This window comes from Aspergillus eucalypticola, assembly GCF_003184535.1.
Source record: "Aspergillus eucalypticola CBS 122712 chromosome Unknown BO83scaffold_3, whole genome shotgun sequence".
NCBI classification, from domain to species: Eukaryota; Fungi; Ascomycota; class Eurotiomycetes; order Eurotiales; family Aspergillaceae; genus Aspergillus; species Aspergillus eucalypticola.
The window spans coordinates 1,037,569-1,059,720 of NW_020290277.1; the positions used below are offsets into that span (position 1 = coordinate 1,037,569).

The 22,152-nt window shown below is 50.0% G+C and overlaps 12 protein-coding genes across 12 annotated transcripts; 6 read left to right on the forward strand and 6 right to left on the reverse strand.

Annotated features, from left to right (window-relative positions):
* Window positions 1-271: 271 nt before the first annotated feature.
* BO83DRAFT_375061 (E2 ubiquitin-conjugating protein UBC8) lies at window positions 272-1,819 on the reverse strand (the record flags this gene model as incomplete). The annotated part of the gene is made up of 5 exons (XM_025530366.1): window positions 272-842; window positions 897-1,078; window positions 1,131-1,245; window positions 1,300-1,332; window positions 1,816-1,819. 5 exons carry the CDS (start codon window positions 1,817-1,819, stop codon window positions 706-708), a joined length of 471 nt encoding a protein of 156 aa, XP_025392288.1. The 3' UTR covers window positions 272-705.
* An 832-nt stretch (window positions 1,820-2,651) lies between these two features.
* On the forward strand, window positions 2,652-3,054 carry BO83DRAFT_375062 (uncharacterized protein). The gene has a single exon (XM_025530367.1). The coding sequence runs from the start codon at window positions 2,669-2,671 to the stop codon at window positions 2,894-2,896; it is 228 nt and encodes a 75-aa protein (XP_025392289.1). The 5' UTR covers window positions 2,652-2,668; the 3' UTR covers window positions 2,897-3,054.
* A 291-nt stretch (window positions 3,055-3,345) lies between these two features.
* Window positions 3,346-4,100, forward strand: BO83DRAFT_395707 (ubiquitin-like protein ATG12; the record flags this gene model as incomplete). Its single annotated transcript, XM_025533092.1, has 3 exons — window positions 3,346-3,598; window positions 3,788-3,987; window positions 4,041-4,100. The coding sequence occupies 3 exons, from the start codon at window positions 3,346-3,348 to the stop codon at window positions 4,098-4,100; spliced, it is 513 nt and encodes a 170-aa protein (XP_025392290.1).
* A 105-nt stretch (window positions 4,101-4,205) lies between these two features.
* On the reverse strand, window positions 4,206-5,924 carry BO83DRAFT_353603 (3-methyl-2-oxobutanoate hydroxymethyltransferase ECM31). The gene is made up of 2 exons (XM_025529054.1): window positions 5,084-5,924; window positions 4,206-5,022 (listed from the first exon to the last, which is right to left on the reverse strand). The coding sequence occupies exons 1-2, from the start codon at window positions 5,510-5,512 to the stop codon at window positions 4,402-4,404; spliced, it is 1,050 nt and encodes a 349-aa protein (XP_025392291.1). The 5' UTR covers window positions 5,513-5,924; the 3' UTR covers window positions 4,206-4,401.
* A 351-nt stretch (window positions 5,925-6,275) lies between these two features.
* Window positions 6,276-6,725, reverse strand: BO83DRAFT_133765 (uncharacterized protein). The gene has a single exon (XM_025526118.1). The coding sequence runs from the start codon at window positions 6,675-6,677 to the stop codon at window positions 6,429-6,431; it is 249 nt and encodes an 82-aa protein (XP_025392292.1). The 5' UTR covers window positions 6,678-6,725; the 3' UTR covers window positions 6,276-6,428.
* A 42-nt stretch (window positions 6,726-6,767) lies between these two features.
* BO83DRAFT_133769 (uncharacterized protein) lies at window positions 6,768-7,399 on the forward strand. The gene has a single exon (XM_025526119.1). The coding sequence runs from the start codon at window positions 6,887-6,889 to the stop codon at window positions 7,202-7,204; it is 318 nt and encodes a 105-aa protein (XP_025392293.1). The 5' UTR covers window positions 6,768-6,886; the 3' UTR covers window positions 7,205-7,399.
* Window positions 7,400-7,478: 79 nt separating this feature from the next.
* On the reverse strand, window positions 7,479-9,696 carry BO83DRAFT_395709 (protein serine/threonine kinase activating protein nimO; the record flags this gene model as incomplete). The annotated part of the gene is made up of 3 exons (XM_025533093.1): window positions 7,479-7,604; window positions 7,655-9,037; window positions 9,181-9,696. The coding sequence occupies 3 exons, from the start codon at window positions 9,694-9,696 to the stop codon at window positions 7,479-7,481; spliced, it is 2,025 nt and encodes a 674-aa protein (XP_025392294.1).
* Window positions 9,697-10,482: 786 nt separating this feature from the next.
* Window positions 10,483-12,734, reverse strand: BO83DRAFT_414167 (aminopeptidase P family protein). The gene is made up of 11 exons (XM_025534545.1): window positions 12,451-12,734; window positions 12,214-12,378; window positions 12,112-12,144; window positions 11,931-12,058; window positions 11,484-11,876; window positions 11,389-11,432; window positions 11,308-11,341; window positions 11,036-11,257; window positions 10,867-10,985; window positions 10,689-10,815; window positions 10,483-10,617 (listed from the first exon to the last, which is right to left on the reverse strand). The coding sequence occupies exons 1-11, from the start codon at window positions 12,653-12,655 to the stop codon at window positions 10,588-10,590; spliced, it is 1,500 nt and encodes a 499-aa protein (XP_025392295.1). The 5' UTR covers window positions 12,656-12,734; the 3' UTR covers window positions 10,483-10,587.
* Window positions 12,735-13,183: 449 nt separating this feature from the next.
* Window positions 13,184-14,354, forward strand: BO83DRAFT_353609 (pyridoxamine 5'-phosphate oxidase family protein). The gene is made up of 2 exons (XM_025529055.1): window positions 13,184-13,291; window positions 13,350-14,354. The coding sequence occupies exons 1-2, from the start codon at window positions 13,228-13,230 to the stop codon at window positions 14,090-14,092; spliced, it is 807 nt and encodes a 268-aa protein (XP_025392296.1). The 5' UTR covers window positions 13,184-13,227; the 3' UTR covers window positions 14,093-14,354.
* Window positions 14,355-14,484: 130 nt separating this feature from the next.
* BO83DRAFT_375069 (SIR2 family NAD-dependent protein deacylase) lies at window positions 14,485-15,670 on the forward strand. The gene is made up of 2 exons (XM_025530368.1): window positions 14,485-14,965; window positions 15,031-15,670. Exons 1-2 carry the CDS (start codon window positions 14,635-14,637, stop codon window positions 15,645-15,647), a joined length of 948 nt encoding a protein of 315 aa, XP_025392297.1. The 5' UTR covers window positions 14,485-14,634; the 3' UTR covers window positions 15,648-15,670.
* A 500-nt stretch (window positions 15,671-16,170) lies between these two features.
* Window positions 16,171-20,059, forward strand: BO83DRAFT_405505 (putative SNF2 family helicase/ATPase). The gene is made up of 3 exons (XM_025533807.1): window positions 16,171-16,223; window positions 16,340-19,495; window positions 19,544-20,059. The coding sequence occupies exons 2-3, from the start codon at window positions 16,505-16,507 to the stop codon at window positions 19,946-19,948; spliced, it is 3,396 nt and encodes a 1,131-aa protein (XP_025392298.1). The 5' UTR covers window positions 16,171-16,223; window positions 16,340-16,504; the 3' UTR covers window positions 19,949-20,059.
* A 200-nt stretch (window positions 20,060-20,259) lies between these two features.
* BO83DRAFT_405506 (phosphotransferase family protein) lies at window positions 20,260-21,697 on the reverse strand (the record flags this gene model as incomplete). Its single annotated transcript, XM_025533808.1, has 2 exons — window positions 20,817-21,697; window positions 20,260-20,738 (listed from the first exon to the last, which is right to left on the reverse strand). The coding sequence occupies exons 1-2, from the start codon at window positions 21,652-21,654 to the stop codon at window positions 20,260-20,262; spliced, it is 1,317 nt and encodes a 438-aa protein (XP_025392299.1). The 5' UTR covers window positions 21,655-21,697.
* Window positions 21,698-22,152: the final 455 nt, after the last annotated feature.

Genomic DNA, 22,152 nt, shown 5'->3' on the forward strand with positions numbered 1-22,152 from the left:
GCTGTTGATTACATTTCTCTTCTCAGCTTTTTCTTCTTCTTCTATTCTATACCCTTGTTCTGTGCCTAGGCTGTTGCTGAGGCTTTTACTTACTACTTCTCTCTCCAGATCTTTCACTGTGCATTCAATTCCTTTGTTCGTTCCTGTGTTGTCTAGTTTGGTTGAGTTGGATCACAGATCGCGCTCAACGCCAGTACAGTAGCACTACTAAACAGCTGAGAAATAAACGCTTGCTGTATGATATGAAAACATACAATACGATTTAAAAAATCCGCTATGCTATTCTATGCTATAATACTACCATAGTACGGTTACAATATAACAATAATGCTCCATTAGCGATATACAGTCTTTATGTTGGAACATCTGCGAGAGGTGGAAAGTAGAACAGACACTGCAGAAGTCACGCTGCTGTCGAAGAGATACGGATCAGCCGGTCGACTTCCTGCACTTGCACACCCCCACGTTACATGATCCGATCGCCCATTAGCCACCGTCTCTTGCGACCGTCGTAGACGATTGCTGCACCTTGAAACGACAGAACTCCGCCAGAAACGCCTTCCCGCCTGACACCCAAGAGATAAAAGCAGCAATAGTAAATAACACCGAAAACAGATAATAGACAACGATGCCTATGCAATATACTGGTGTGAAATGTTGAAACCAAGACGCAAATGGTCTAAGACAGACTGAACTGCGGCAGAACTAAACGTCGTCCATTGTACCGGCTGGCTCTTCGCCGCCGGACTCGTAACTGCCTGCCGAGCTCAGTTCGTCTTCCGACTCTGTGTCTTCTCCGGCTTCGTCGACGGCCTCTTTGCTGGCGTACTTGGCTACGTATTCTAATTACAGATCAGCTTGGTTGAGAGCATGTTGCAAGTGGTGTGATGACGTACCCTTGACCTTTGCCTCGTAGCTTTTCGGCTCCCGCATGAGCATAGCAGCTGCTTCACCGTTCAGAGGGTCCGAAGGGTTGGGGTAGCGCAGGAGCTGAGGAAGGAAGACTTCGAAGATGTTGATCATATCGTACATGGGCGACCATGTCTGGTTTATGACATCCAAACAAACGGAACCCGACCTAGGCAGCTGGCGTTAGCCGGAGGACATGAGAGTTGTCAAAGCCGTCTTACAGCTCATCGATGTTCGGGTGGAAAATCCGGTTCACAAACCCGATACTCGGGCTCTTGTATGGGTATTGATCGGGTAGTTCGACGTGGATCTTCCAGTGGCCACCGGCGAAGGGTGCTGGCTATGTCAGCAGGTCCGGTTTGCAATAGTTAGACCTTGTATGGATCTTACTCTCTTCCGGTCCCTTGAAACGCACGTAGAACTCTTGCCTAACAAGGAGAACAGTCAATATCAGTCGGGTATCCAACGATGGTAAGGCAAGCCGAGTCTGCATACACTACAATTCAGAGTCAGTATCCAAAAGTCGGTGGCAAAAGGCTGTGGGCACTCACTGTTATCATTGACCAGAGTCACCTCATAATCACTCATCAACCTATGCGAAACATCAGCACAAGTCCCCCTGAAAGCTGTTGATTTGTCCCATATCCGAAAATGCGATCTCATTCCAACCCCAGTCGAAGGGAATATGGTAGGTGCCGGATACGGGGAAGGGTGCGTACATCCTGCCAGAACGTCAGTCAGTCATCGATAAGGTAAGAGCGCAATAGCGGTGCGAGTGCATACTTCATGACCTATTAAGTGGAAGAATCTCAAGCGTTAGTCTCCTTCCGCCACCACTTTCGCCGCAAGGGCATGAGAGGTACCGAGGGGTACTCACATCTGTCTCAATTCTCCGCTTAGGGCTACTCATCTTGAATGACTTGCAGATAAAGCAGGTATGAAAACAAGAGTAGACCTCGAGACCGTCGACACTGAAATATCTGGATTCAAAGGCGAATTGCGCAAGTGGGTGGAATCGAAACTATCCCCAAGGTCGAAGCGGGGAAGCAATGAGCGGGGCGACTCTGGGTAGAGATAGGGCAGATCAAAGGAAGCGGTAAAAGTGCGGGCGAGAGGGATCGCAGTAAGGAGGGTATAATAAGACCGAGGAAAGAGAGAAGAAGTGAGCAAGGCTGGGACGAGAGGCGGAGTCGCTTGATCAGAAGGAAGTGGGCGAGTTGTTGAGGCGGAAGAGTTGGGAGAGAAAGGGAAGAGAGGGAACTTAAGAATGGGTTGTGGTGGTGGTAGTACGTAGTATGACTGATAGCGGGGACGGGGGGGATGAGGTGACGGGCGCTGGTAATGACCGGTAACAAGTGGTCACTGGCAGCGCTTCCACCCAGTCATTCGGCGCGTATCAATCAATGTTCCAGTCAGCTGGCCCCGGAGTCACGTTCGCGGTGTATTTATAGTTTCTGTAAGTGAAAGATTCTGTTGTCATGTTACTAAAGATCCCGAAATTTATCTCTCTGCTCGTATGAACAGTCAAGGCACTCTCCGACTACCAATAGTTCTCTTGTCTACGCATTGACAGGGCTACCCGATGCCCAAAATTCAATCTAGCCGGCCGGGAATGGATGATCGTCGCTAATGGGTCCCCTAGCGGAACGCCGGGGAACAATACTGATCTTAATAGTGAACTGGCTATTTATCTGATTCAAGAACAGTGTTGCTTGGTGTATCTGGATTCACACCTATCTCTGCATCTTACTGTATTCGTATGAACGTCGGAAAGCCTTGTTCAGTGCAGATTGACCAAGATTCAAGACAACGCGAGTGTTCCAATGCAGACAAGGGCCCGATGATATGCATGCATCATCGCTACCTCATGGCACTAAAGTCGAAATTCGCAGTGGGTCTTTCTCTGTTGGCGCTTGACAGATGTAACTCTGCCCCAAAAAAGGTCTTAAAATCCGCTTTTCAGGGTAGTGATATTGTGCTATTGTAGTGCTAAACAGCTAGGAAAGGTAGTAAAGGTGTTGCTTGGTGGAATGGAAGTATACCTCTTAAGCGATAAAGTATCTGGATTGGCTGACAGTCCACCCCTGCTTAGAATGTACCGGTGGTATCTGGATCTTGGCAGCCCTGAAGATCGCTTTGTTCTTCATATTCGAACTTACCATGGTAGAGAAAGCGTTGATGGAAGGATGATGGTGCCTGCCATTTGATTGGACCACACCCCTGCCTCAGGTGTCCATCGGCGCCTAGCCAAGGGAATGGAACATCAACAACTCGCATCAACCTCACCATCAACACCAACATCTTCTGCACACTCTTTCTTCACATTCCTTATCATCTCACGCTGTTTCTACTCATACTAAACTGTCCGCTATTTTATTTACTCAAATAACCTCGAGCACAAATCTCCCTACCCAGCGTTAACCCCTAACGCCAAACATGGATTCCCCATCACCCCAGGGCCCCTCGGCCCAAAACTCACCCAAACCCGACCAAGCCAAACTCACTCACAGACCAGCCAATCGTAAACAATCTTCTGATTCTTCCTCGAATACCCAAAATGCACCTATACCAGACGACAAGCACGGTGCGGATTTGCCAATGACCATGTCCGCCTCAGTCGTGCTAACCAGCTTACCCCGCGATGCCCATCAAGCATTGGCGGACGCTGAGGCTGTCGATACGGGGAAAGGCAAGTAAACCTACTACCCGCACTACCACATCTTTATTGCCTCAAGTTGTTTCAAATGCTCCATCGATTACAATAATGAGCTTGTTTCGGGCTCCGGACTGGCCCCTCACTGCTAGCGCCCATATCTATCAACGTCATGCGGCTTATCAGGATAAGCCATATGTTGACAGAAGACTAACGGTGCACCAGTTACCGTTCGCTTTCAGCCACTGCCTTCAGCTCCCATCCTGAAGAACCGTGTGTTCAAAATCAGTGCCTCACAAAAATTCGAAACAGTCGTCAAGTTTCTCAGGAAGAAGCTGGACTGTAAAGAATCCGACTCGGTATTCTGTTATGTCAACAGTGTGTTTGCTCCTGGCTTAGACGAAGGTGTGGGTGGTTTATGGAGGGTAAGCCGTCTTGATACATGGGTCTAAGCCACTCGTTTACTTACAACATTCAGTGTTTCAAGACTGACGAGCAACTTATCGTTGCTTACTCTATGACGCCCGCTTTCGGCTAATGATGAGCAAAGGTTGATGTGTATTAGTGCAACGGCTGTCTGGACTATTTACAGGTAAACTTGCTGAACCAGATACATCTCAACAAGCTAACATGAAATGTGAGTAGGAAGGCAACTATGCGCAAAAATCGTCAAAGGTCATTTGACACTGTATGAGAATTATGGACATGAACATGAAATACCAAGGTATCACAGAAACGACTTGCTGGACATGATATGCATTATATGCTGCTTCAAAGAATTTGAATCAAACAACGCTCGCAGCATGAGACACTAGGACTCAGGGTGGGTTCCTGAGCATTTATTCTTTGTGAAAATGCTCGATGGCCTTTTCAAACTCGGCCAATTCCTCCTTCGCAATGGGGTAGGTGTATTCTTCGGAAGGATACGCTCGGCTCTTGACTTCATCACGGTATTGTTGGATACCCTTAATAGCCTCTCCCCAGACGTCGCCATACTTCTTGACAAATTTGGGAAGGAACCGGCCCGGGGGATAGTTTCCGGTCATATCAATCTGGACCAGGACTTGTCCGGAACATCCGTTTCCAGCACCGATGCCAATCGTGGGGACACGCAACTTCTTCGTGATGAGGGCGGCAATCTCAGCGGGCACCGCCTCCAGAACCATCATGAATGCGCCAGCCTCTTGGACAGCTAGAGCATCCTTCAGAAGCCTCACTGCGCTGGCGGTCGTTTTGCCCTGAACCCGGAATCCTCCAAGAGCATGTTGACGTTGAGGTGTAAGCCCGATGTGACCGCACACAGGAATACCAGCTTGCGTGATACGTTTGATGGACGGAGCCATCTCAGCACCACCCTCGAGCTTTATAGCCTGGACGCGACCCTCCTTCACAATGCGGATGGCAGACTGAACAGCCTGCTCGGGAGATACTTCATAAGATCCCATAGGGAGATCGCCGACCTGCAAGGAAACCGCACGTTAGTATGCACTTTCTCTTAAGAAGAATGGTATGGGCACGAACCGTGAATGCACTCTTGACAGCACGTGCAACACTCCGACAGTGCAACAACATCTCGTCCATGAGGATCTCACTCGTATCCTCCATGCCGAGGGCGACCATGGCCAAGCTGTCACCGACCAGGACCATGTCCATCCCCGCCATCTCCGCAACATGGCCACTGGGGAAGTCATGCGCCGTAAGCATCGTAATTGGCTCACCCTTCTTGTAGAGGTTCCGTAACGTCTGCATGGTCACCTTCTTCCGGGGATTGGCCGAGGTGGCCCCCAGCGGAGAATGAGAGCTATACCGTTTCTGAAGCTCCGTTGGAGCAGGAGTGGCGATGGCATGTCGGCCGGCGAGAACCGAGAAGACGGGAGCGGATGCAGCCCGACAGCGAACGGACGACCTCGCCAAAGGCACTAGCAATTGCGCCGAGAATCTCGAGGCCATGATGATAGCAAAAAACGAAGTATAGATATGAAACGAAGCAGGATTCGTCTTCAAAAAAGGTGAAAGAAGAGCGACAACACTAGTCGCCCCTGAAGAGGCAAATCTAGGGAAAGCCGGAGGCAAACCGCAAGAAGCCGAAAGCAGCAAACACGCAGGTATGCACAAGCACCGATGGGCGTGGAAAGACCGAGTCGGAAAACCGGAGCGACGGGCCAAAGAAAAAAAAGGGCTAATGTCGTCACTACCCGTGGGCAGCAAACTAAAAAAATAAAAGGGAAGGGGAAAAGAAGTTCCTTCAGGTTCTGGATCGTTATCAAAAAAGAAACTTATTCAATACCCCACATAAACCCTGGCACAGGCACAATGGTTGACACCAAAAGAATAAACACAAGGGTTCACAAGAAGAGTTCAGTACATAACATCCCAATAAAAGTTTCCTACCCGCCACCCCCACGACCCGTCTCTCTTATATAACCCAAGCCCTGGTATAGATGATGCCGCGTAGTCCGGATCATCCACCCAGAGTGAACATCAAAGTTCCAAAAAACCTTAGCTTAGTTAATGAAATTAGTGCCAATCCCCCAACATTTCGTCGGCATTATTTCACGCTTTACCCGATGCGGATGGATTATGCCCGTCTAAGGGCGGATACTTACATGCAGGTGATTCCACTGCTTTCTTCCTTTTCTTTTTCTGTTTTTCCGGACCGAGGATTTGGGGAGTGGGCCGAGGTTGGTGCGATTTAGTAGTGATACAAGTTACTGTGTAGATTGAAGAATTGAAAGGTTTTATGTGGTTTCTTTTTTTTTTTTTTTCTTGCTGCAAGGGTGGAATTAAATTGAATGATGTGTGGGTGTATGTAGTAGTAGGAGGTTCCATTTCTATGCCTACAGCCTATGCTATAGCTAAAGGCTAGTTAGTAGTAGTATAGTGACACACCATGTCCAGCCAACGAACTGAACTCATAGTGAGACACGACATCAATCAGAAAGAAAACAAAAAGGTGAAAGAAGAAAAGAAAATAACCACCAAGCTTGTAAGCAGCCAGCAAACAAATAAAAAACTCAACATCAACACCAGTCCAGACATGTACCGCCATGTCTTTTGTATGCAACCAACCCTCCCCTCGGTTTATTCGAGTACATCCATCCATCCATCCATCCATCTGCCCATGGTATGGTAAAGAACAAGAAAAGGCAAAATGCAAAAAAAAAAAAAAAAAAAAAAAAAAAAAAAAAAAAAAAGATACTATATAGGAAAAAGAGAGAAAAGAAAGTAAGGGAGAGAAGAAAAATGTATGCAATCCTCGACACCATTGAAGTATAAGCTTGTCTTCCCAATGCGCGCGGTGTGTGTGCATGGATGCATGCATGAATGTATGTATGTATGTCCTGGTTGTTGAGGAATCCCATGTGTCACCTGCCTTTGTTCATTGGTTCGTTTTGTTTTTTTGGTTTTGTTTTTACCTTCCGGTTCCTCATTTCCAATCTGATTCTGTTTCTTTCTTTTTGTTTTTTTTTTTTCTGTACTGATGTGGGGTTTCCGAAATCTTCTCAAAAATTCGTCGCTGGCGAGGCCGTTAGATGCTTTTCATTCATCGGTCAACAGTATGCAGGGATATGGCATGCAGAATCCAAGGACGCCGGTTGTGCACCAATTACAGGGGGACCGAATTGTAAATGGAAGTGGTGATAGCAAATAAGGAAAGGGGAGGATGAAGCAATAGAAATGCAGTATTAATCGCATCGTTTGTCGATAGTTGTACGTAGGCTTGGACAATGATTGGATGACGGGTGTATATGTCAGTGTTATGAAAAGACGAGCTGAATATCTTCACATATTAACACGGCTGAGCGGCTAGCAGATCATCTCCGCGGGCAACGCTGCAGCCAGTTCAGTCCAGGGAAATAGACGAGCCGCAACGAATTTCATATCCTTTCCTTTCATTCTCGAACGCACGGCCGGCTTATAACCCTGGGACTCCTTCCGCACCAGATTTCACAGGCCTCTCCAGCTGATAAAGTAAGGCATCGAGCTCGGCCCAGTTCGCTCGGTTGGTCGCAAAGCGGCGGTGTTTTCGGGTCACAATGTGCTGCCAAGGGTTAGCATTGTCGTTTCGGAATCTAGAGCTTCCAGACTAACCTCTTCAAAGTCGTCGAACTTGTCCCTGCAGTTCTCACAGTAGCCTGGCTTAGGGTCTCTCCGTCTCTCCTTCTTTTTCGGTATTATTATGGTTTTTCGATCACCGATCCGCCGCTTAGGAGCGCCACTGTTCTCCAATTGCGTTGATTCCTCTTCTGGGACGTTTACAAGCTTTTTAGGCGGTTGCATATTGCCGAGGCTGTTCTCCAATGGTTTCGTCTTCAGCGGTGCGGATCCATCTACGGCGTGGTGTGATGGAGGCATAGTGCCCGTTGCAAGCCCTCCGTTTCCTTTTTCGAGCACCTTTCTCTTAAGTTCATGAACTTCCTTGCTCAGGCCAGCCTTGGCACCGGGTGCCGCAGCAGTCGATGAAACCATTTGCGAACGAATGGCGGACGTAATATTCGAGGGTTGTACACCTGATGCGGCAGGTTCACGGCCATGGAAAAATGGCCCCTTCCGTTGCGGAGGCGGAGGCACAAAGCTCTCAGAGCTTTTCCTGGGCGATAGTTGTTTCGTCGACTGAGTGTCCTGGAGTTCAGGCTGGGGCTCAAGGGGCGTCTCTTCTGTTTGGCCCAATTCGGGAGTCTTATCCTCGGGCTTTGTACCCTTCCGATGATTTTCTGGTGCATTTAGTTTCGCGGCTGGAATGTCTTGTACAGGAGCAGCATTAGTAACAGCTCTTTCGTCCCTTTCCTGTCTCTCCGTCCTCTCTTTTATACGGGCGCGTTGGCGGTCGATGTCTTTCTGCGTAGGGGGGTCCTCAATGAACGGGCATTTTCCTAGGCGTGCACTTCGGAATTGCGGCCATATACCATCCTGCCGCCTTGCAACTTTGGGGTATTCTCGCACCATCACAGGGCGCGTCTTTTCGTCCATGTCGTGGACATATATGAAAGGACCCTTGAACATAACCAGCTCCTTCAGGACCGAGAGGGGATTGCGATCCGACGGGCCATTCAGCTCATTCTGAAGCACTTGCGAAAGATCGTTTTCACCCCGAGCCCTAGCATGACCACCAGCAACATTGCTGTTTCGCGTCGTGTGGCCATCATGCCCTCCGACATCGCCATCATTGATCGCCGTAATCATGCGCTGCAGTTTCTCAATCGCCCAGATCTTCATTCCCATTTGGCGGGCTCTGTGTAAAACGTCCATGCCCTTCTGCTCCCGCCGTGCATCATTTTTCAAGGTCATATGAAGGTGTGTATCGGCGCACTTCTCGAGCAGGGATGGATTTACTGTCTGCAGCGAACCATCCGCCGCCGCTTGCTCCGCCGACTCCGCATTGTATTCAGGTGCATTCGTGGGACCGTTCTCCGGAGGGATAGGACGAGACGTGACGACGTGGGTCACTAGACGCGAGAAGAATTTTTCTTCACGCTGTGACGGATGAAGTCAGTAAAGTCACGCAGTCGTATAGGGACTACCGCCACCATGGACCGGTGGGGCATCGTTGACCCTCCGCACGCAGTTCCTTTAGGGGATCATGAAGTGCTGGAGATGTCAGCCAGACGCAAACTTACCGCTCCCAATGCAAGCACCTGCCTAGAACTCTTGCTGCGAACATCCTCCGGGATGCTATCGAAGTAAAAAACAAATTGAGGAAACGCCTTGCGGTAATGCCTCTGCCACTGCCGGATGGAATCGAGAGTCTCCGCGGACGGCCTCTCGTGCCTCGTGCCTTTCATTTGTGCCTGTCGTTCTTTATCTCTCACAGCGACCAGTTTCCTTTCGAATGCACTCGGCTGAGCATTATTCGTGCGCCGCAAGAACAATTTGGAGTCGGTGTTTTGGTATGCGGACGCCCTCGTCCGAGATGGGGAACGAGCGTCCGCCTCCTGACCGTCCACTACCTGCTTCTTCGGGGGAGGCTGGCCGTAAGGGATGTCGATCTGGTTACTCGTTGGACGTAGACGTTTGGCAGGCACGAGGCCTGACCTGTGAGGGGAATTGGTAGCATTCGGCACGTTGGCAAGTGGTCGGCGAGTCGACATATTAAGCGAAGACCGAGGCGAAGGTGGTACGAATACAGCTGCCATGTGGTAACAGAATACAAGGCACTAGATGAGCGTGAGTTGCTGTGAGTTGGACACCAGCAAGAGAGAAAAAGGAGGGGCACTGGAGGCGAGCACGCGATGCGTTACACGTCTCGACGGGGGGTGATTACTCGGTTAGAAAAAGGCCATTGTCGACGCGATAGATGAGCAAATAAAGAGCGGCAGTGGGAGTTAGTGAGAGAAGCAGAAAGCCATGCCCTAGGAGAAGGTGAAGCAATGCAGCAAAACCCGCGAGAGTGTGTGGGGGAAGGAAGACAACAGAGAAGGGTCTAGGGGAGACACAGATTGAATGGGTGGTGGTGATGATGGAAAGAGAAGAGAGACCAAGCCCGACTAGACTAGTAGAGAAACGACTAAGCGTGTCAGGGAAGGTCGGTGGAGCCCCGGCGGGTTTGTTTTGGCTCCGGGATGTGCGCCGGACAACCACCGCCCGGCGCGCAGCATGAACCATTCTTTCTTTTTCCTTTCATTCATTCATTCATTCCTCTCTGGGGCTTGCTGGGGTTACCCTTCAGAAACAATCTGCAAAGATCTCCCTTTTCTTAAGTGAGGGAGTCTCTAAATGATTGAGTTTGTTGATTGTGTCTTTTGCAAATATTGGCACGTCTATTCCAACCTCCTCTGCTTCCTCTAACTATACTACTTCGTAGTCCCTATATCCACGCCCCACGCGTCCACGCTTAAGTGCTGACTGCTGACTGGTGACGTCTACACGAGCCACACGAACCACCAAAACCGGCTTGACTCTTGTTTACATCTTGCTCAACTCGGCCATTTTGTTTGCTATACCTCAAATTTCGGTTCACTATGTTATATATGTTACAATCTTATGCAAGGGTATCTAGCTTTACACAATTTCGGCCCTCGTCCATCTTAATCACGAAGGGCCTCGATATCATCGACCTAGATAGCAGATTCGTCGGTCAGCTTAATAGTTCGTCACCCCAACCACGAAAACACGTCATTTCTCTTACCTCTTTAACTGCCTCTGTGGTCAATACAATGGGACTGTCATCTCCAACACAAACACTGTCTTCAATCCGGATACCAATGCCCCGGAACCGTGCCGGCCACCGCTCATCATCTGGAACGTAGATGCCACTGCACCAATTGTTAGCATGGTCAACCTCACAGAAGGGCGTCGATACATACGGCTCCACAGTGATGCATTGGCCTGCCTTGAGATTATATCCCCGGGAATACCCGGAGCAGTCGTGCACGTCCAGACCAATATAATGGCCCAGGTGGTGAGGGAAGAGAATGCCCATGGCCTAATCTTGGTTAGCATCGAGAAGACCTTGTGACAGACTGGAAAACCTACGCCTCCGGAAACATCGAATCCGAGTTGTATCAGCTGGTCCCGCAAGCCGGTCTCCGCAACGCTATGCAGCCGGTCCAGGCTGAGCCCAGCATCTTCGCGGCACAGCGAGACACAGCTGCGATGCACATTCAGCACGGCATTGTACAAGTCGCGCTGAGGGTCAGAGAATTTGCCGTTCACTGGCCAGGTTCTCGTGATATCGGAGATGTAAGTGCCTGCCTCCTATAAATCAGTTAGTCTCGGTAATCGGCGGCCGGACAGGATCCACGTACACCACCTCCGTCAACTAGAACCATATCCCCGTCCCTGTGATGTGTGAGTAATGCAATTACAATGGCTCTTGCGGCACATACCTCAAAACGTCATCGTTTCTCGTGTAGTGGATGCTCAGGGCGTTCTACACACGTTAGTCGCACGATACCAATACCTTCCCATTTAAGTGGCTTACAGAACCGCCTGCAACGACTGGAACAAAGGCGCTGTTATCGCAGCCATTGCGCTTGAAGTTATACTCCAAGAAAGCAGTCAGGTCTTTTTCCTTGGAGAACGTCTGCCTCATAGACTCCGTGAACGCTCGTCCAGATGCCTGTCCAACACGACGCAATTGCACGACCTCATCCTCACTCTTGAAGACTCTCATTTCATTGAGGATGGAGCGCAAAGGCTTAACCTTGCGGTGGTCGACTATTTTCTTGAGCTTTTCGGAAGCTCCCGTAGGACCGTAGAGGTACCGATGCAGAGATGACCTTCCGGGGTTGAAAGCGGGAATGTCGGTGTAGATTTCAGTCGCATCCGCAAGGATTTGGGGAAGAAGGTCCCCAATGCGTTCGATATCACCGGACTACCAGCGCAGTGTCAGTGACGATCAAGGAATATTAGCAAAGTAAACTCTTACTTCATCCGCATTGAAGACATCAATCGCCGCGCGGGTACCCGAACGAGCACCGTCCCAAAGTTCCGCCTTCGCATCCTTTTCCCTGCAATAAAGGTGAAAGAGATGGTTGTTCCCGGATCCGTCGTTCGCTGCTTATAATGAGCGCCAGTCCTCAAACCGAATGTCGTAGGTTAGAGCTCACCGATGACAGCCAGCGCATTAGGTTCGTTAAACCCTATCCATACACAGAACTATGTCAGCGACGTCTGTTGCCCTGTAAACAAGGACACCATGTACCACCCACCGGTCAAGTAAAAGAAATTCGAGTCCTGTCGGTATTCATTGAAGATGCCCGAAGCCCGGTAGGTAACCTCAGCAGCAGCCAGCACAGCGACAGCATACTTGGGTAGTTTGTTCGCGAGACGAGATCGGCGCTGGGCATACTCGAGAGCCGTTATTCCGGGTGTCACTTTAAGATGCGTTAATACCGTATATATTATGCGTCTTTGTAATCCGCGGGAACTGAAGTGATGTTACGCACGCTCTCCCGGCTCCAGTATATGGGGGTGTGTCTCGTGTAGCGGTTGGCCGAATTTGAGCTCCGCGGCGGAGATCGAAGCGTAAGTACGGCGAAGAGCAGGCTGTTGGAGCACCGGCCGGCTAAGATGCGAAAGGGAGATTCGAGGTGCCTGGCGACGAAGGCAACGAGGCCATTGGCGAATGGCTGCTTTGCATGTCGACATCATTATAGCAGCACCATTGAAGGTGTTGGCAAGCTTTTGTCGAAATAAAGACTGGCTATCTGGCCCGCGTTTGGTTCGGAAGGTCGGCGGTGATTGCGAGACCTCCGAGCGTCCCTTGGTTTAGCCCGTTCGCTGGATGCCTCAGGCTGGCAGCCCCGGTCGGCGGCAGTGACCAATCAACGCTGAGGAGTTTGTGATAGACTCGCATACTCCGCTCGTCTGGATAGGCTGGAAGCTGCGATTGCTTCCCACCTTCTTTCTTATCTCGGTCTTGTACAGCGTACCACGACCACGAGATGTCGGAGGAGTTTGGGCCAGTGCAGTACGATCCCAAGGGTTGGGTTGTTTTTCGATGTAATTACTCGATGACTCAAGTTGGCCTTTGAGTCACGTCAATGAGATGCCAAGATTGAGTACAATATATATATAGTAGAAGTAAACTCCATTGAAGATATAAGCAGAATTCGTTGCTCACTCGAGTGCTCCATTACTTCTATGCTAGACGGTATTAAGTTAGTAGCCAGTTCCCCTTCGAATATATTGTTCGACTCGTCGAATTTCCAGCATCAGAGACAATGGGAAGGACCTTAACATACCCCAAGCGGCCCTCGAACACGGTCAACCGCTACAAGCATCGAGGTATACTTCACTTCACTCCCTAACTTTGCGTCGAAGGGCTTTACTAAAGAGACCGCAGCAACCTATGACCTGGGTGCCATTCATGAAATCATCAACTCCACCCAAGTTCTCCATGTATCCTTCAGCCCTGGACCATCGGAGCCCTTCCCTGCAATCCTGCCTATGATCGGACAAATGGGATCATTTGACTACCCTTCAGCTAGCATCGACGAACCCCTTGACTGTTATCTCCATGGCTATGTCAGCTCCCGCATCATGAACTTGGCTCGAGATGCTGAAGGAGAAGGACTACCCATCTGCGTGGCTGCTAGCAAGGTCGACGGGTTGATCTTGTCTCTGACACCGAACTCCCATAGCTACAACTATCGATCTGCAATTCTCCAAGGTTATGCTAAGTTGGTTACTGACGAAGCCGAGAAACTTTACGCCATGGAGCTGATCACCAACTCGGTGCTCTCCGATCGTTGGGCGCATACGCGTGTTCCACCAGACCGTGCTGAGATGTCCTCAACCGTTATTCTCAAGGTTAAAATTGTGAGCGGCAGTGGTAAGATTCGAGATGGTAGCGTCTCGGACGAGAAGAAAGATACAGGCAGTGAAGAGATCACGAATCGAGTTTGGACTGGTGTTGTCCCTGTTTGGGAGACATTTGGCGAGCCTATACCCAGCACTGGGAATAAGGTTCCTGAAGTACCAAGCTATGTGAAGTCATTTGTTGCTGCGAAGAACGATGGAAATCGTGCTTATGCGGAGAAGGCCGTGGGAATTGAGCTGCCACAGAGGAGCAACATTGATCGTTGAAAGAGATAATGTGCGGGTGATGTACTTATAATGCTCTGGTATTCCAGCTTCATATAGTTAACTTCTGCTGTTCTATTGTGGGGAGAAAGTATAAATTGCCCAGCATTGGACCCTGCGGGGTATTGTAGCCTGGCTGCCGTGTCATTGCAACCTCTGATTTGCACAACGCAGGGATGGTACTAATATACATAACTCGTTAGTCTCGTATTTGACTCCTAGTAAACACTAGAAGATCCATTGATTAGCTAAACTTATTTGTTCGGTTCACTTGACGAAATAATTATACAAAGTATAAGGCACGATTGCATAGTTTCAAGGCGACCCCACGTCATCGGTACCATTAGCGTAAGGCCGACTCCGCAGAACTTCAATTTAGCTACAACTTCTCCAAATGACTGACTCGACACACAACCGCTCCCTTCTGAGGGAAACAGACATTCTTTCCCACAAATACACAGCAGAGTAACCTTGCGATAACACATGATTATCCTATATCCAGTGTCGTGCCCAGTCTAGAGCCTCTCTCCGATCTCTAGCCCGCCATGGCTCCTCCGGCTATCCCCGCAGCAGACCTCAGCTCTTTCACCACCTACTTGAAGGGCTGCAAGCGAGTAATTGCGTTATTAGGAGCCGGTATTTCTGCATCATCAGGTCTTCCCACTTTTCGAGGAGCCGGTGGTCTATGGCGATCCTACGACGCGACAGACCTCGCAACGCCCGAGGCGTTCGATGCCAACCCAGACTTAGTATGGCAGTTTTACAGTTATCGGAGGCATATGGCCCTAAAGGCACAGCCCAACCGAGCGCATTATGCACTGGCTGAGCTTGCCCGAAAGAACAAGGACTTCATCACATTGAGCCAGAACGTGGATGGTGAGTTGTACTCGTGTCCTTGCCCTGAAGTGGCACCTCACTAATGAGTTGCTTGGTCTATCCAGGCCTTTCGCAGCGAGCTAGGCACCCGCCGCATCAGCTTCACCTTCTTCATGGCTCCCTATTCACAGTAAAATGCACGTCTTTTTATTGCAGCTATTCCCGCGAAGACTTCACCGACCCAATTGTTCCCGCTCTCGCCTTGCCAAAGAAGCTAGAACCATCCGCAACAGATCGAACGGGCGAAGAGGCTTCTCAATCTATCTCTAATTTACTAGGGAACAATGAGGATGTGGAGGCTGATGTGTCGGACGAGCGTGTTCCTCTTTCCGCAGTGCCTTATGAAGAGCTCCCCCACTGCCCGGAGTGCAAAGACGGGCTTCTACGCCCTGGGGTGGTGTGGTTCGGGGAGAGTCTACCATTACATACGATTGATTATGTAGACGAATGGTTGAACAAAGGGAATGTTGATTTGATACTGGTGGTAGGTACGAGTTCGAGGGTATACCCTGCAGCAGGATATGTGGATAAGGCTCGCAGTAGAGGAGCTAGAGTGGCAGTGGTAAATATGGACCGCAACGATGTTGGCTCTTCCGGATTGAAGCCTGGAGATTGGTTTTTTGAGGGTGATGCAGGTACAATTGTTCCGGAAATTTTGAAGGGGGTGATTGGCGATATATAATCATCTTTGCTACTATTTCTTCTATAGCTGAACAGAGTACAGCGAAATCCGAAATATCTTATGATAGCTTCAAATATCTTTTACTGCGCAGATCTAGAATGACTCTTATTATATAGGACTACTGCCACAGATAGCTTAGTAACTTTCATAGTGTAATGTTTACGGAGAATGTCAATCCATAGCTTACTGTATTCATGGTAGCGGGAAGGAATACATACAGGCAACCTCAGTTAGTTAATCGCTACTGTGACTCAGACTTTTTACCTGAGCTAGTCAATGGGACTGCGGACCTAGATCAATAATTCCCGCACATAAGCTTCAGGATTAATCCAATGTCATTCGTGGAGGTGGATTCGTACTTACTGTGTGTACCTGAAGCTGTTGTGTGACCTGTCACCCCGCTGGGTGGGCGGTGGTTGCTGGGGCAATGCGGCCAAACCGAGCGATAGCGCTATCGATAAAATGTGGCATGCCAGCGCTAAAACAGAGCCGATCTCCGTCAACACGTCCAAAGCCCCTCCCACTACTCCGGATTTCGCCCTTCTTAGCCTCTTTTGCAATGTCATGACCTGTCAAGTAAGTTGACGTCCTTCTTCTATCCTGCCCTTCCCTACGGAGATGAAGGTTGATAGCGAGTGTCTCTTTGCAACCCCGCGTGACGTGATGTGCTGACATTCTGCCTCGTCCACAAGAACAGAAAAGATCTTACTCGCCATAATCACGATAGAATCGTTATATCCATGCAACTTAGATCTCGATAATACAGCCTCTGATACCCCCCAGCTGTGTCCCTCGGCAGACGACGATTAGCCGCCACCACCTAGCTTCAGAAGGAAGTTTCACCAGAATAATACACCATGGCCAAAGAAAGCGATGCTCCCGCGGACCCCTTCACGCCTAGAAGGCCGCAAGAACAATCTCGTCGTCCTATGTCACACCATCCTGAGTTCGGAAAGCCATCTCCCATTCGCCCAGTGCATCATCAGGGTCACCACTCTAGCAACCCCTTCAACATCCCCAAATCGAACCAGCAACGTCCGGAGCATCACAGACAACAGCCTCGGCCTCAAAATCCTGCCCACAATGGTGCCCCGCAATACCGTCCCCCCACTACTCCAGGACCTAATAACTTCTCAACCCCCAGAAGAGAAGGGTTTGACCCGTTCAAGCCCGTCAGACCGTCTGCATACAACAACAACCGTTTCTCCCGCCCAGTCGACAGTGGAGCTGTTGAGATTCGACGCCCAGAGAACTTCACGTTCAATACACCCCGTGCTCCCAAGACATTCTTCGCCTCGAAGCCCTCTGCCGTTAAGATGACGAACGCGTCGAAGAACTTGAGGAATTTTGTCGACTTGACTGGTGAGGGTGGTTTTACGCCAAGTGCGCGATCTCGAGGCCCGGGATTTGGCTCTATGGATGTCAACGGTTATGTAGACACGGCCAAGGCGAATGAGAATATCAAGGCTCTGTTGGAGGGTGCTTTTGAGGATGAAGAGGAGAAGGAACCCAAGTCGAAGAGCAAGAAGAAGAAGGACAAGAAGAATAAGAAGAAGAAGAACAAGGAAAAGAAGCAAGAGAAGTCCGAGAAGACGTCCCAGGAGAAGAAGTCGGACGCCGACATCGATGATCTTGCTGCCCAGTTGGGAACTGTAACTGTACAGGAATCCAATACTGCGGATGAGAGCACTGATGAATCGGAAACTGAGTCCAACAAGTCCCCTGTAAAGCAGAAGGTCAAGGAAGTCGTGGAAGTCAAGGAGGTGGCTGAGAAAGATGTTAGTGAAGTTGAATCGGAGGATGAGGAAGATGACGATGAAGAAGAAGAAGAGGAGGAGGAAGAGGAAGATGATGGGACAGTGGAAGGATTGAAGGTCAAGTTACTGCCTCATCAGCGGGAAGGTGTCAATTGGATGTGCGACAAAGAGACTGGCCGGAAGAAGACCAAGGGAGTGCTTCCCAAGGGTGGAATATTGGCAGACGACATGGGTCTCGGTAAAACTGTTCAAGCTATTGCTCTGATGCTATCCAACAGAAAGCCAGCCGATGGTCTTAGACGGCCCTTGTCTGATGACGAGGACGAGGATGCGAACAGTGACGATGAAGAAGAGAAAGAAAACCGTAAGCTACCGGCTGGACTGAGCAAGACGACTCTGGTAGTCGCTCCCCTAGCCCTGATCAAGCAGTGGGAGTCTGAGATTAGCGATAAGGTTGAACACTCGCACAGAATGCGGGTCCTGGTATACCACGGAAACGCACGGGCTAAGGGGACGGACAAGCTTGAGGATTATGATGTGGTTATTACCACGTATGGTACCTTGACCTCGGAGCATGGTGCTAAGGATAAGAACCACAAGAAATCCCCCATCTTCTCCGTCTACTGGTACCGGATCATTCTGGACGAAGCCCACACAATCAAGAACCGCAACGCGAAAGCAACGCAGGCTGCCTACTCTTTAGATGCAGAGTACCGCTGGTGCCTTTCGGGAACGCCAATGCAGAACAACCTTGATGAACTGCAGAGTTTGATAAAATTTCTCCGTATCAAGCCGTTCAATGACCTGGCGGCATGGAAAGAGCAAATTATGAAGCCTATAGCGAACGGCCGTGGAGGTCTCGCCATCGAGCGTTTGCAGATCTATCTCAAGATCTTCATGAAGCGGCGCACGAAGGATATATTGAAGCAGAATGACAACCTCAAGCCTGGCAAGGACGGGGAAAAGAAGTCATCTGGCTTCCACATCGTCAAGCGAGAGGTTATCAAAGTCGAAGCGGACTTTATGCCGGGCGAGATGAACTTCTACCAGCGCCTAGAGCAGAGAACAGAAAACAGTCTCGAAAAGATGATGGGTGGTGAGAAGGTCGACTATGCTGGCGCTTTGGTGTTGCTGTTGCGTCTTCGGCAATCCTGCAATCACCCCGACCTTGTCAAGAGCGACCTTGCTCAGGATAAGGACGTTCTCCTGCAAAATGGGCAGTCCGGCAGCCAGAAACCCGCCAAAAATGATGAGCTGGACAGTATGGCAGACCTCTTCGGGGCACTGAGTGTTGTGTCCAAGAAGTGCGATATCTGCCAAATGGATTTGAAGAAAGAGGAGGCGTCTGGCGGTAACAGCAGGTGTAAAGAGTGCGAGGTCGCTTTGAATGCCGATCTGACTGATACCGGCAAGAAGAAGAAGAGCGGCCGGAGGTCGATTATTGATCTGACGGAATCACCATCGGCCCACCACGGAGAGCCGCAGGTCATCCGGCGGAGAAACAGACGAGTAGTACTAGACAGCGACGATGAAGATGAGGACGATGGCGAGTGGCTTGTTCCAGAAGATCAGCGCGGAAAGTCGAGCCTTGGAACAGCTGGAGGCACCGATGATGAAGACGCAGAAGGCGGTGGTGAATGGCTGAACTCGGACGATTCTGACAGTGACGACGATGGGCCTGAGTCTCCCTCTCGCAAGCCAACGGGCATCAGTCGCCGTAGCCCCGAGGTGGAGTCTGACGATGACGACATTTACTTGAATGCCGGAGACGATGATAACAAGATCCTGCCTTCGACGAAAATCCGACGCCTTATGAAGATTCTCAGGCGCGAGTCGTCAGACCACAAATTCATCGTCTTCTCGGTCTTCACCTCCATGCTTGATAAGATCGAGCCATTCCTGAAGCGCACCGGGATTGGATACGCACGATATGACGGAGGCATGCGGAACGATCATAGAGAGGCCAGTCTCAACAAGCTGCGGAACAACAGTGGCACAAGGGTTCTTCTTTGCAGTTTGCGCGCTGGTGCGCTGGGACTGAACCTGACTGCCGCAAGTCGTGTGGTCATTCTAGAGCCCTTCTGGAATCCTGTAAGTTTACCACTGTCCCTCGAAAATACATATGCTAATCCATTCTAGTTCGTTGAAGAGCAGGCCATTGACCGAGTCCATCGTCTGAACCAGACAGTAGACGTCAAGATCTACAAGATGATCATCAAGGGTACCGTGGAGGAACGAATTATCGACCTGCAAGATCGCAAGCGCGAGCTCGCCAACGTTACCATTGAAGGCAAGACTGCTGCGGCCAAGCTGACGATGAAGGATATGATGGCTCTGTTTGGCAAGGACGCCGAAGCACGTTACAACGGCGACCCCGATCTCGACCTGAATCAGACAACGAAACTGTTGAATTCCGGCGCTGATAGCGCCTCGGGTTCAACATATGCCAGTGAGACGCAGACCTCTGGCTCCCGCGATCGAAGCCGTCAACAGGCGAAACGGAGTTCTCGTGGTGAAGACTCGGTGTATGGTAGACGGTGGTAGCATGATTCCAAATGAGTACAGTTGGGCGTTAGGCTGGGAGGACAAGCTATCGGTTGGACATTGTTTCAATTTCGGGATTTACCTTTCTACCTTATGAATAGGACTTTCGGGCGTTAAAATCCATACAATTTCGCTATCATATTGTGTTAGCTGCTGGCTGGTTACGGCATGGAGATATGAAAACGATATACAGTAAGCTTGACCTAGATTGTAGATCTCTAACACTTCAGTGCCTCGGGCAAATATCTGCCAACACTTCAACAGAACACAGCATACTTTAAAAGAATTCACAACACCATCCCATACACTCTCTAATCCACCAAAACCCAACTACAAGAACCCTTCCAACCCCTCCATCCTCTCCACAACCTCCCCCTCAGCCCCCTCTCTCGCCCCTTCCGCGCCTCCTCACTCATCCTCTTCACAATAAACTCCGCAGCCAAATGCAACGGACACACGCACTGCTCCAGCCCACGCCACCGACACAGCACCCCCATCCCACCGATACTACTAGGCAGTGCAACCCCCCGTTCCGTCAAACAAGCATTAAACGTCTTTCCAACCCACCATAGCTCATCAGGAACATTATCATTGCTAAAATCCCCAGAAAGCAGAGCCTGCGCTAACCTCCCCTCCGTCGGATCCTCCCCGAAAGGACCCATTACATTACTGCCGAGATCCTGCAGCGAGACGAGGAACTCATGAGCGGGGTGTGCGATACAGGCGAAGTCAAAGTCGATTAGGGCTGTGAGTTTGCATGTGGTGGGGTCGATGAGGATGTTGTTCATTGCTTGGATATCATGGTAGTTTAGTTAGTTAGTTCCTCGGTGGGTAGATAGGGTGGTCTGTGGGGTTTGGGGAGGATTACTCAGGTCACCGTGGATGAGAACTCTGGTATTAGGGTCCGAAAGACCAGGGAGGGAGAATTTATCGATGAGGGAGTCGAGGCGGTCTCGGATTCCATTGCTTCGCCATCCGTTTATGATAGGGCTGGAATCGGCATCGTGTAGCTCGTGCCGTAGGCGTGCCTTGAGGAGCTCCGCATATGTAGACCACGGTCCGCCATTCGTAGTGGTCATTTGCGCACTGATGATTCTGCCGTCGGTGGAGGATAGACCAAGTCCACCGTAGGTGATCCCCGATGGGAGTGGACATTTCCGGAGTCCAGCGAGTATATCTGCGACTTGCTCGATGATTGATTTCTTGGCTGTCTCGGACTGAGGAGGGAAGAACTCGTCCAGTGGTACGCCGGACTTGTATTCCATTAGTGTCCAGGGTAAGTCATCTGGATGAGTAGGCTTTGAGCAAAAGGTATATATTTTGGGAATGAGAGAGCCTAATCCGGGACGATGTGACTCGAGACCCTGACGGGCGAGAGACATGGCGGCGATTTCGTTCTCGATGCGGGATGCGTGTGGGTTGATACCCATTGCTAGGGGGTTGCTCATCCGGAGGATGTAGGTTGTTGTTGTTCCGTCTGGTGGAGAGGTGGTGTAGGGGTTTGGGGCGTCATTTGGGGTGTGGAATGAGGTGCTTGAAGGGGGTTGGGATAGTTCGAGCTTGTAGATGAAGTTGTTGTAGGGACAGGGGCCGAGTTCTTGGTATGCGATTGGGGTGATGGTGGTGATTTGGAGGGAGTGGTGTTGTGCGATGCGCTGGATTTGCTCGAGGCGGGTGTGGTAGGTTTGGTGGTTGATGTCGGACATTGTAGAGTCAGTGATTTGGGGGGTGGTTGCTTGGAGTGACGAGGGAATAGTATTATGGCTAGCTATATATCTACAGTAAACAGTTATGAATCTGTTCCAAGAGCAAGGGGGAAAGCTTAGTATTGTGTCTGCTTATCTTTGCGCGAATCTTTCATATATAGAAATGCCAGGGGTATAGGGTTAGCTCCGCCGGAGTCCGATATCACCACAGACACAAGAGTAGTTATTGGTCTGGATGCCAAAAATACTATGACTAGAGGGAAACGTTATCTCCATGGTTCGTAACTTCTTATACATTTGAGGCTAGCTGACTGCCGTGGAGCTTGACAGAATGATGGAGGTGAATAGGCTCAAAAATATGGGGACGAAAGGATCAACGCTACACCCAAACATCGGAATTCGCCATTTCGCTTGGCTTCTCATAACATTGTCACTGTCACTCGCAGTATGATTTTGATCTCATTATTCCATATTCGCTCTCGCAGACCAAACTTCATT

Bases quoted from the DNA above. Each gene is read 5' to 3' on its own strand.
- BO83DRAFT_375062 (XM_025530367.1), top strand. From the start codon at position 2,669: ATGAACGTCGGAAAGCCTTGTTCAGTGCAGATTGACCAAGATTCAAGA.
- BO83DRAFT_133769 (XM_025526119.1), top strand. From the start codon at position 6,887: ATGTATGTATGTATGTCCTGGTTGTTGAGGAATCCCATGTGTCACCTG.
- BO83DRAFT_405505 (XM_025533807.1), top strand. From the start codon at position 16,505: ATGGCCAAAGAAAGCGATGCTCCCGCGGACCCCTTCACGCCTAGAAGG. The intron at 19,496-19,543 runs GTAAGTTTACCA...AATCCATTCTAG, and splicing joins TAGAGCCCTTCTGGAATCCT to TTCGTTGAAGAGCAGGCCAT.
- BO83DRAFT_414167 (XM_025534545.1), bottom strand. From the start codon at position 12,655: ATGATGTCGACATGCAAAGCAGCCATTCGCCAATGGCCTCGTTGCCTT. The intron at 12,059-12,111 runs GTGAGCTCTAAC...CATTATAAGCAG, and splicing joins TAATGCGCTGGCTGTCATCG to CGAACGACGGATCCGGGAAC. The intron at 10,618-10,688 runs GTAAGAGAAATG...TCTGCTATCTAG, and splicing joins CCACAGAGGCAGTTAAAGAG to GTCGATGATATCGAGGCCCT.
- BO83DRAFT_375069 (XM_025530368.1), top strand. From the start codon at position 14,635: ATGGCTCCTCCGGCTATCCCCGCAGCAGACCTCAGCTCTTTCACCACC. The intron at 14,966-15,030 runs GTGAGTTGTACT...TGGTCTATCCAG, and splicing joins ATTGAGCCAGAACGTGGATG to GCCTTTCGCAGCGAGCTAGG.
- BO83DRAFT_133765 (XM_025526118.1), bottom strand. From the start codon at position 6,677: ATGGATGGATGGATGGATGGATGTACTCGAATAAACCGAGGGGAGGGT.
- BO83DRAFT_353609 (XM_025529055.1), top strand. From the start codon at position 13,228: ATGGGAAGGACCTTAACATACCCCAAGCGGCCCTCGAACACGGTCAAC. The intron at 13,292-13,349 runs GTATACTTCACT...AAGAGACCGCAG, and splicing joins CAACCGCTACAAGCATCGAG to CAACCTATGACCTGGGTGCC.
- BO83DRAFT_353603 (XM_025529054.1), bottom strand. From the start codon at position 5,512: ATGGCCTCGAGATTCTCGGCGCAATTGCTAGTGCCTTTGGCGAGGTCG. The intron at 5,023-5,083 runs GTTCGTGCCCAT...GTTTCCTTGCAG, and splicing joins CTGTCAAGAGTGCATTCACG to GTCGGCGATCTCCCTATGGG.